Source organism: Polypterus senegalus, chromosome 7 (genome assembly GCF_016835505.1).
Source record: "Polypterus senegalus isolate Bchr_013 chromosome 7, ASM1683550v1, whole genome shotgun sequence".
Lineage (NCBI taxonomy): Eukaryota > Metazoa > Chordata > Cladistia > Polypteriformes > Polypteridae > Polypterus > Polypterus senegalus.
In genome coordinates this window covers 89,977,327-89,989,275 of record NC_053160.1, presented here as the reverse complement: position 1 = coordinate 89,989,275, position 11,949 = coordinate 89,977,327, and the positions used below count along the sequence as shown (strand labels likewise).

The 11,949-nt window shown below is 37.5% G+C and overlaps 1 protein-coding gene across 1 annotated transcript in view; it reads right to left on the bottom strand.

Annotated features, from left to right (window-relative positions):
• Window positions 1-2,597: 2,597 nt before the first annotated feature.
• Window positions 2,598-11,949, bottom strand: part of snx24 (sorting nexin 24) — a 179,965-nt gene continuing 170,613 nt past the window's right edge. The window contains exons 4-7 of the mRNA XM_039759005.1: window positions 9,296-9,390; window positions 9,079-9,111; window positions 7,121-7,185; window positions 2,598-3,579 (exon numbers count right to left, since the gene is read on the bottom strand). Coding sequence (XP_039614939.1) covers window positions 3,509-3,579; window positions 7,121-7,185; window positions 9,079-9,111; window positions 9,296-9,390 — 264 coding nt within the window. The 3' untranslated portion in view covers window positions 2,598-3,508. The remainder of the gene's footprint in view (window positions 3,580-7,120; window positions 7,186-9,078; window positions 9,112-9,295; window positions 9,391-11,949) is intronic.

Genomic DNA, 11,949 nt, shown 5'->3' with positions numbered 1-11,949 from the left:
TCACACCAGATACTGAAAGCAAAGGTTCACATACTTTTGCTACTCACAAATATGTAATATTCAATCATTTCCTTAATAAATAAATGACCAAGTATAATATTTTTGTCTCATTTATTTAACTGGTTTCTCTTTATCTACTTTTAGGACTCAAGTGAAAATCTGATGATGTATTAGTCATATTCATGCAGAAATATAGAAAATTCTAAAGGGTTCACAAACTTTCAAGCACAACTGTATGTGTTTTCAGACTCCTAGTTCATAACGGGTACCTTGTGCCTGGATGAATCCTCATTACTGGACTTGGCTGACTCATGTTGCACTACATAAGCCACCCCGCCACTGATGTGTGCACATGCATAGCTGCTCCACAGTTTATTACTAGTGGAGCACTCTCAATTGCACCACCTTACAATGTTCAAGATAAGCTCCATCATGTACTGTAAGTTTTCTTCTTCTTTCGGCTGCTTCCGTTAGGGGTTGCCACAGCGGATCATCTTGTTCCATATGTTCCTGTCCTCTACATCTTGCTCTGTCACACCCATCACCTGCATGTCTTCTCTCACCAACATCCCTAAACATTCTTTTAGGTCTGGTCTTCATGTACTGGAAGTTTTTAAACCAAATAGAAATCTATAAATAGTTGCAGAGTCACATGCAAATACATGGTAAATATCGTTACCATAGCAGGACTTCAACACAGTCAGTCAGGCGTGTATGGTAGAGTGGCCAACTGCTGCATTTTGAATATGCCAAACAGCATTTAAAGGACTCCAAGCATGAGGGTAAAGACCCTCTTGTCTGATGAGACACAAATTTGACTGTTAAGGCAGAACTCCAAGCACTATGTCTGTGCTATTCGCTGTCAGCACTGCTCATCAACTACCTAATTTCCTCTCTATGGTGAAGCATGGTGGTGGCAGCATCATGCTATAGTGGTGCTTCTCAGTAGGAGGGACAGGGAGACTAATCAGAATTGAGAGAAGGATGAATGCAGCCAAATACAGAGAGGCCCTTGAATAAAATCTGCTTCAGAGGGCATACAACCTAAGACTGAGGTGACGGTTTAACCTTTCAGCACAACGAGCAAAAGCATACAGCCAAGACAAGGCTAGTGTGGCTTCATGGTAAGTCGCTGACTATGCTTGAGTGGCCCAACCAGAGCCCAGACTTTAACCCCATAAAACGTGTGTATAGACTCCTGAAGATGGCAGTTTACAAAAGTTTCCCATCCAGTCTGATGGAGCTTGAGAGGATCTTCCAGAAAGAAGGGGACAAACTGTTGCTGATACAGATGTGAGCAACACTGGAGCACCACAGGGAACAATTTGATTTACCCCTCTGCTCCACAATTTTAAAATTACAAATCAGACTATTCCGGCATGACTGAAGTGCTCAATGCAGACTTTCATTTCAGGGTATTTACATACATTTTGGTCACAGCAAGTAGAAATGTCATTCTCACGATTCTGCTTTAATGAGGTGTATTAATAAAGGGGATGAGGCAGAATATAGAAGTCAGGTGGAGAAGTTTGTTTCTACATGCAAAGAGAATTGTCTGAAACTTAGCATAAGCAAAACCAAAGAACTGGTTATGGACGTTCACATGACCAAACAGCCTCCAAGTCCGGTTAGTATTCAGGAGGTGATCCATTCCTACAAGTACCAGGGGATTTACATCAACGATAGGTTGGGCTGGTCTTGCAACACTGAGGAACTGTATAAGAAAGGGCAGAGCAGACACTTTTATACTAAACTAGTTTCCTTTAATTTGGGAAGTGACATCCTTCACATGTTCTATAACTCTGTGATGGCCAGTGCAATTTTGTATGCTGTGGTGTATTGGGCTGGTAACAATAGTTCAAGGAAGGCCCACGAAATCAACAGGCTTAAAAGGTAAACTTATAGGACACACTCTGGACCCCTTGGAGGTCATAGCAAAGGATAGAATTAATACAAAACTGAGTGCCACTATGAACAATGCTCTCCCTGGGAGCAAATCAAGTTAGTTTGTTCTTTTTTTTCTATGTTTCTTTCTTTATGTCTCAAATCCATGTGTGCAAAGCTTGTGAAGTCTTACCCAAGAAGACTTCAGTCTGTAATTGCTACCAAAGGAGCTGAATTAATACTTCAATGAAATGAGAGATTGCAGTTTTTGATTTGCAAACCTTTCCAAAATCACATTTTCACTTTGTCATTATGGGACATTGCATGTAGATTGATGGATAAAAATGGCTTATACTGTTATCATTACTGGCCAAAGTAACTTAAACAGACATACAAAAAAGCAGAGAGCATGTTAGTACAAGTGTTTATTTAAAGTTCTGCAAGAAAACAGTGTGTTTGATGCAGGAGTGTGTCTGCATGCCTCAAATCATAAGGAATACGTAAAATGTGGCTGAGTGTTGCCCAAGTGCCAGACCTGTGTCACCACATCCTTGGTTATTCAAGAAATGACATTTAGAAGACTCTGCTTCCTCTCTTGTTGGTGGCATTCAAAGTCATCTTTCCTTAGGATTAATTCATGTAAAATATTTTGAAAAAGAAAACAACCTACGACATCTTGAGGGTAAATGGCAAAAAGAGTCAAGAGTAACATATTTAAATACAATACACTAGTTTATTGTTTTTTATTGAAAAATGGAAGACAGTGAGAATCCCTCAAAAATACAAAGTATCAATGCATGCATCTGTTTACGGTCTTAATAATATCAGTGATTATTAAATAATACTTTTACCTATATAGGTTATTTCAAAGTAAAGACATAATGAATAAAAAAATAACCTCTTAAACAACTGCCAACAAAACTATAAGTGTGCTTTGTATGGATTTTTTTTAATAAAAACCAAATTAATTAACAGACTTGTATTTATTGGAATATTCTTAAATAAATATGTTAATGTAAAAATAGTGATAGCAAAACAAATCGTCTCAATAAAATACATACTCATGAAAATACAATGGAAATTGCTATGGTATTAAAATAATATGCAACATTATTAGGACAAAGACAGTACATTAAATAACTGTTTAGGCAATAATTATTAAAAAGTTATACAAGGTAGCGATGTTGTATTTTTGTCAGTTCAAAAGACAGTAGTAATATTCATGTTTGTTCATATTGTGAATTACAAAATTTTCAGTCATCCTTTGCCATTGTGCTCTTATTACTCTAAAAATACTGTTGGCAGAGCCTTTCACTCTGTTTAGCAGCATTGTTCCTAGTTAGGTAATTAATTATTCAACCTAATATACATTAACAAAGGCAGATAAACTTTTCAAATAAAAACACACACACACACGCACACACACACAGATATGCGTACAAGCAGCCAGTAACAGTTGGTTTGTGTGTCTTTTCCTTCTTCCATTTTAACGTTTTATATAATTGTGGAACAACTATGTAGGCCACACGTGCTGGTTATCAAATCCTTAGCTTTACATTTCTTATTTAAGTTTACCACCACTTTTCATTTCCTCTAGCCCATTGATTCCATATTTCTTTCATGTCTACCTTGGTTGAAGGTCTGGATAAAATATTCCATGAATTACACCATCAATAACAACGTTGGAGAAGGTGTCTGTAAACAAAGAACAAACCACAGTTCATTTAAAAACCCAGACAAATGCTTATTTTTTGATGGACATTTTTAACACTAGAGTCCCTGATGCCTACGAAAAAAGATATAATGCCGGGCCAACTTAAATTCCTTTGCACCTCCTCATCAGCGTCTTTGTTTTGCAAATGTGTCACTCAGCACAAGCAGCAAGCAGCCTGCTATCCCATCCCACACCAACGTAGGTGAGGTTCTCCCAAGTTATTATTTTAATAATAGTTTAATAGTTTCTGTTTTAGTTATGTGATAAACATTTCTTGCCTCGCATTTCCTGTCATCCAACATTTACCCAGATCATTGGAGACAAAGAACACACATTATTCCAAATAACGATCTATTATTTACCCTATACAACTCTAGGCACCCAGATAAAGAGACTTGAGCTGGGAGAACTTCAGCTACGTCAGTGGGGGATGAGTGAGCAGACTGCCTGCTGCCAGTGCTGATTGACACATTTACAAAACAAAGAAGCTGATGAGGAGGTGCAAAGGAATTTAAGGTGGTACAGCATTATGACTTTTTTCATAGGCTTCAGGGATTCTAGTGTTAAGCAACTACTTTAAATAATGTACATTTATTGGAAATGAATGTTCAATGCTGGATTTTAGAAATGGATAAACTAATATGAAGTATCTATTTCCAATACAAATTACAATCAAAGAAAGTGTTTTCTGCATTTTACAGCTGTGATTGAATAGGCTAATTGGCCTCTAACTATGAAACAGCTATTACTTTAGAAGCAACTTAAAAACTAAAAATTGTGCAAAAATGTAATGAAGAATTTGTAAAATCATTCAAAACTTTTAATGCACAAAACCCTTTTTGGACTGCACACATTTATAATCAGTCTTAACTCAAGGTACAGCTTTGGAAGCTCTGAATATTGAAAACTGGGCTAAGATGGACATACCTGCCCAGTAAATGATTTACATTTAGGAACAAAAAATTACTTTAAACACCATTAATTAAGTGTTGGAGGATTTGCCTAAGGGAAAAAGCCCACAGGATGTACAGTAGGTGTCAGCATCTATTTTCAAAGGAAATAAGCACATTCCAATCATCAGTGCATCAACTTTGGTGTAAAAAGTTGGCATTGCGCATTTGATAATAATATTAATTCTTTACATTTACATGTCATTTTGCTCACTACTCAAAGTGCTTTACATAGTGAGTGGGGAGCCACTTCCACCACCACCAATGTGTATCATCCACCTGGATGATGTGACAGCAGCCATTTTGCGGCAGTATGCTCACTACACATTAGCTGTTAGGTGCTGAAAGAGTGAGAAAGTTAGCCATTCAGACACAGGGGATGATTAGGGGGTAAGAATGACTAGGCTGTGGTGGGCAGTTTAGCCGGGGACATCAAAATAAACCCTACTCTTTACAAAAGATGCCTAGGGATCTTTTATGACCAGAGATAGTCAGGACCTCAATTTTAAGTCTCATTCAAAGGACTGTGTCATTTTTACAGCACAGTATCCCCATCAATGCACTGGGGGCGCTGGGATTCACATTCAGACCACAGGGTAGGTGCCCTGCTGGCCTCCTTAAGAGTTTGTCACAAGAAACTATAGGTGTGGCACAACCATGCTAACACCAACATGCAGCGTTAATTATGAACACCAGCTTTCTGTGTTATTTATGGCTGCATAGATTTGGGCACAGCTGTTTTCACTCATTAGCCATAAAAAGTGTCTGTAGTGTTGTATTTCTGTGTAAAGATTTCATTAGATGGTAACACTTTAGATTTGGTGCTGCAAAATTGTTGATTCTGGGGTTCATCAGGGGTGTGTTCTTGCTCCAACTCTGTTCAATGCTTGCATGTCCTGGGTTTTGGGCAAATGTCGTAGGGTCCACCTGCTGTGGGGCATCTGTTGGTCAAGAAAGATTCACTGATCTTGATTTTGCTGACAATGCTGTGATCTTCACTGAATCAAAGGATGCTCCAATTGGGGCTCAGGAGAGACTGAGTGAGGAGTCTGAGTGTCCTGGATAAAAAACAAGATCCAGGCATTTAATGACCTCTTAGGTACTGCCATCAGCAGTGTGTCTGTCTGAGGAGAGAGTGTCGACCTTGTCAAGAGGTTTTTTTTACTTGGGCAGTGACATTCATGATGTCAATAATCTGAACTAGGAGAGCATGGGGTGTCATGATGTCACTGAAAAAGGGTGAGTGGCGCTCCCAATATCTATGGAAAAGGACGAAGGTCCAAGCTTTTAGAGTCCTGGTGCTTCCTGTCTTGCTATGCAGTATAGGTGCGAGAGATGGACAGTATCCAGTGACCTGAGACGAAGACTGGACTACTTTGGTACTGTGTCTCTTTGGAGAATCCTTGGGTACTGCTGGTTTGACTTTGTTTCAAATAAGCGGCTGCTCATGAAGTCCCGAATGAGGCAAATTACCTGCATTGTAAGGAAGCATCAGTTACAGCACTATGGCCATGTGGAGTGATTCCGCAAGGGTGATCCGGCTCGCAGGATCTTCATTGTTGAAGGGTCGAGTCTCTGGACCAGGCCAAGGGGATGCCAATGTAACACCTGGCTGCAGCAGATAGAGGGTCATTTCTGAAGGGTGGGACTGAAGTGCTGGTCTGTCTGGGGGTTTGTTAACCAGGATCCCGAGCTGTTTTGTTTTGTGGTGGGTGTGGCCACCAATACCAGTGCATGCTCCCCAACTTGACCTGACCTGACCTACTGCAAAAATGCATCTATTACTCCTTTACTCTTATGTAACAAGACCTTAACAAAGGCTTCTTTTGGTCTTCATAACACTTATAAAACATCAGTAGACAGGTTATTCATCTCTGTGTAGTGTGACATATTGACATGATGGTAACACTGTTTGTTAACATGAAGGATTCACAGGTCTTATACTAAATATGTAATATTAAGAGAAATGTGTCTCACTAAAGGCACCTCTGACTTTTCCAAAGTAATTTTAGTAGGCCACGTTGCAGAGATGAATAACCGTTTTACTGAGGCATTGTGTTATTAACTCCAAAATAAGCCTATGATAAGGTCTTGTTACTTTAGAGTAAATGAGTAATAGATACATTTCTGAAGTACCTAAAGTGTTGCCAATTAGACAATGATTTAATTATCTTCAGCTATTAAATATTTATAAACCACTTATTCAGTTGGGACAATTGTTTATTAATGAATAACTGTTGACACTGTGTTTGGACAAACCTACAGATATTAAAAAATGGACTGAAATGAAAATCTATGATTTCCTAAAAGTACCGTAATTACTTTTCTATTTCTTTTTTTTTGCTTGAAGTAACATTGTTTTTTTCACCATTAAAATGCAGACCTGCTGTTGCTAACATTGTTTATCTCAGCTATTCTGCCAGCATGGATGTAAGCCCTCCATAACACTACGTAAAGTTATTGACATGCTGCAGAGATGTGTCAATCTGAGGACAGTATTTGCATTTATTTGGTTTTTGCGGTGAAGGGTATAACCAGTAAAAACCTGGTTGAGGATGACAGCTTTCATTACCATCGGCTGCTGGCAAGACATATGGATCCCTCAGGAACAGAAGCGCTGGCTGGTGGGACAGTTTACTAGAAAGGTCAAGAGCAGAAGGATCAGCATTAGAGAGAGTGAAAGAAAATGCCTCCAGCTGTTTAGAGTGATGAAGTGAGGCCTTTACTTAACTTAATGAGAAACAGAGCAATCAGCACAAAATTAACTGTCGTTTTGCAAGTGCAGGTTACACTGTCAATAAATCTAAACAACCCTGGGCAACATGGTCTAAGAACTGGGACGCACTACTGTGCTTTAGTATTACTTGTGGACTACACAGCAGTAAATGTTGATTAAGACAGGTATAGAAAAGACTCTTAATTGCCCAATTCAAAGGTTGTCATTAACTTTATTTTACTATTTCTGGAGCCAAAACAAACTCTTTAGAGATGAACACAAGCACATATTGGACAATGACAGTATAGCAGAGATGTAAATATTTAATTCAATCACTCTTGCGGACATCCCATGATCTCAGACCCAAGGAAAATATTGGAGAATAATAAAAAGATATGATGACAAATGACAGAACACCAGTAAGCTCAACAGAACCTGTCAATTCCCGTTCAACTAATGAGTGCAAACTAATGTCAACATCTGAAGGCCCCCAAGGTGCTACTTTCAACACATTTCTACTTAACTGGTCTAGAATACAATTTTCAGCATAAATGAAACCTCTCTAAGGTTTGTGAAAAATGGCAATTTAAGAGAATTGAAGAGTTGAAGTAACAGCTGGCATCAGTGCAACATTCTAAGTCCCCCTTAATCCAGTCCTGGATCATAAGCCCATGCCTTTCCTGTAGTATTGGGTGCCGAGTAGGAAGCAGCCCTTGAAATGCCTCAACTATATCTTACGTGTTACGCATTATATAATTTAGAACTAATCATGTCCTCATTTAGGTTTTATTTGTTTCAGATTACCATATTCCACTCCTCAGTCTGCAGGTCCATATCATTTAATTCTAGAACAGCACAAGCAGCTCCAATTTGGTCTTTTCCCAGTTTCATAAAATATGGAGGACTAAATTGCATTCACTGTTTCAAATATGACCTAACAAGTGCATTATGTCACTTGATACTGGTTCTTCATGCAACAAGAAATCTAGCATTTCTCAGTATATTGGAACTATGGGGAAAATTTAACAATACAAAGTTTTAAATTATTGACTGTTCAGACTGTTGACTATTAACAGCAAATAAACATATTGATTTCCTTGGACATTTTAAAGTGGTGGCCAAAAGTGGTAAGCACTAAAGCCTTACAAATCGGGACCAATTGATATAGCACAACGCACACTTATGGTTGCCTTTACCTAGCAACTGTTATCAAAAAGTCCTAAAATGACAGAGCCCATTAAAAAAAGGCAAAAATTACTAAATGCATTATTAAAAAACAAATGTCACCACTGACCTCCTGGATCTCAAAAAATCCAAAATCAATGGTAAATTATTTTTGAGTCCTAGTAACTGTTTTTTCAAATTATAAAACAATGTTGTTGCTGATCAGTATCACCATTTGTAATTCTGTACCACATTGCTCTGTTTTTCATTGCAATATTAATAAATGACTACTATTCACACAAGTGGTTACAACAGAATTTATCTCATGTACTATAAATTATTGCTTACAGTATTTTACTTCTTTAATCTTCATACATAAATTCTAAAGGTATCCCTGTATGTTTTTTAAGTGTGTTCTTTAACACTATATTAAAAAAATGTTAACTATGTCCTCAGGATGGCTGGGTACTAATAAATGTAGTAAAATATGTTGAGCTAATTCCTACAAATTAGCATGCTACAAAATTTCAGCACTTTTAGATTAATTATAAAAGTTTATCTGCCATTGCATCTGTGTCAGAATAATAAATGGTTAAGTACATAAAGCTCCATGTGAAATTGTATTCTAATAAAACTGAGTATGATGATACCTTGATTCTTCAGATTCAGTGCCATCAAAGGATCTAGAGGAACATATACATTAGTATCAGTAATAAAAAACAGCACGTCATAAAACATTTTAAATACAGAATAAAATAGAAATTATGAAGTTATTTAAACAACATACCAACTCTATTTGAATTTAAAAAGTGTACCAATGGTAGTATGAAACATTGATAGCTTATTTAATAAATCAAAAGTTCTTACCCACAACTTTCAGTTTTGGGCAGTGAAGGAAAATGACGAATATTTAGGAAATCAAGAAATATCTTTGGCAGGACTTCATTTTCAAAGATGATAGTCTAAAAAAGAAAGCACAAAATAAAAGAATTAATTGAGAAGAGAATAATATAGCTTTATGCATTACTTAAATTTAAATGTACCTCATTACGGTGTGTGCGTCTGTCTGTGTGTCCCTCTGGTTGCTATGTCTCTGCTATCCAACAGGTGGCACATCACAAACATTAGCTCTGCTTTAATATATCCTGTGCCAAACAGTATGTAACAGAGATATAGCAAAGGGACCGACATGATGCAATGTTAACGACACTGCTGAAGCCTATGTTGATTACTTAGGTTTCAACCCATCTTAGATAGATAGCACAGTTAGTTTAACATGTAATAATGTTTCACAACATGTACAGATGAATTTAAAATTAACCATATAATAGAAAGAGTCATACAATTTGGCTGCAAGATAATTAAAGCATGGCACTCCTTCTCTCAAGTATGTTCTTGTATGTTCAGATTCAGGCATTTCGAGGTGCCTTGCTTGCCTCCTGTCTGCTATAAAATTTCCAGTCTTTGAAGGCTACTCTCAGTGTGCCTCCTATGCCTCTACTCCTCCTTGTGGGTCTTAATTTCTCTTTACCGGGACTTCCGTTTTTGACTGTGTCACCAAAGCCAAACCATCCAATTAGATCAAAGCGAGAATGACTAACCAAATTACTTGGAGGGACAGGACACACACACACACACACACACACTGTAGCATTTTATTCTATATAGTACATTTTATATACTGTGTGCATAGCAGAACCCCAACTTAGTATTTCCATATTTACAGTTTTCCCACATTTAATATTTCTTCAGATGTTACTGTTGTTTGGTCTTTTAGGGCTACATATACACAATGGCTAAAAGTATTCTGATTCTGATTAAGAAAGTAATGTAAATTCCTTCTGAAATGTTATGATTCCATGTCATTTTTTGCTGATCACACTTCACTAATAAGATCAGACCTATGTCATATATGAGAGAAGAAATGATAATTGAGCTGCAGTGTGAGCATAGCCATATTTTGTTTTTAATAATCAAATGCTAGATTGAATACACAGCACTCTAATAGGGTTTCGGGCTCTTGGGGGTTAACAATGGCAAAATTAATATCAACAACACAATGGCATTCTTGAAAAGGAACAACAATCTGAAACAACAAGAAGGACAATAATAATTTCACCTATTAAACTGAACAAATCAGGATATGTTCAATAGTGCATCATAACTAGTAATCACAAAACTAACTGCAGTGAAACAATAAGAAAAAAAAAAACCCAAAAAACTAACACGGCAAACTCAAACCTCTACTATGGGATCCTAACAAATCAGTGACAATCTTCACAGGTCATCACAGTGACCCACTGGTTAGTGCTAATGCTTCACAGTTCATGGGCCTGTGATTGTCTAGGTGGAGTTTGCACAATCATATCTCTGTCTCTGTGAATTTTCTCCAGTGACTTTGGTTTCTACCTACGTCCCAAAGATGTCTGTATTAGGTTAACTGGCAACTCTGTGCTGGTTCAGTACGAGTGATTGTGCGTGGATGTGGGAAAGTCCATGACTTGTTTCTAATGCTTTTAAATCATATGTTTAAAAAATATTGCAACTGCCCACCTTCCACATTTTTAAAACTATAAGGCTGTAACACAACTGGTAAACAGAGGCGTCCACCCTTTTTATATTTAAGCACATAGTCCCACATACTAAAATATTTTCAGAGTAAAGCAAAGCAGGCAACTGTAAATTTGTCAGTGGTGCTGAAAAGTAATGTCCAAAGAATGTAAAGCCACAACTTCCTCAGTCCTGAAATCTTCTGTTGTCTTCAAGGCTGATACATTTCTAGAGTACTACCCCATATCAAGGCAAGATATAAAATTGGAACTACAAATATATGAATAAAAACTTGCACATCTTAACATTTTTACAAATAGGAGCATTAGCTTAAGTTGAAGAGATCACCAAAAATACAAAAGCTCTCCTGAGGTGAACAGTCTTCAACTTCACTTGGAAAAGCCATCAAGCCTCGATTTAGAGACCAGTGAATGAGAATTAATCATAATCAGGTGGGCTGACAGCATCAATATATCAATTAAATTACTAAGAACTTGTTGAGACCACACAGCCTCTGGAATGGTGTACAATATCATTAAATGAAATGAAGAGATTCTTCACAGTACAACTAAGCATGTTGTCAGGATACCAAAGGCTTCACCCAAAATCACTTTAAATTGTACCGTAAAGAGCAATGGAAACGTCATAAAGCCTGGATAAAAAACACCCTGTACAAATCTTCACAAATAAAAAACCAGCTGCCAGTGCCTCACTGTTCCAGGGAGTTTGTAATCCTGAGTCCAGGACTGAATCTAAGTGTACCCAGTATGAGTTAGTAAAGGGTCTATGTGGGATAGATTAGGGGTCTGTTTTGGGTTAGGTCCTGACTTGAGTCTAGTGCTGCCAGCTTCTTTTAAACGTGTTGTGGAATAAATGGGTTTATGAAAGGGGTGGATGGATGACAATAAAACAGTATTTCTCCTTCTGCCTAACAAAGTGCTTTTCCAAAAAGAAGCCAACAGCTGTCATTT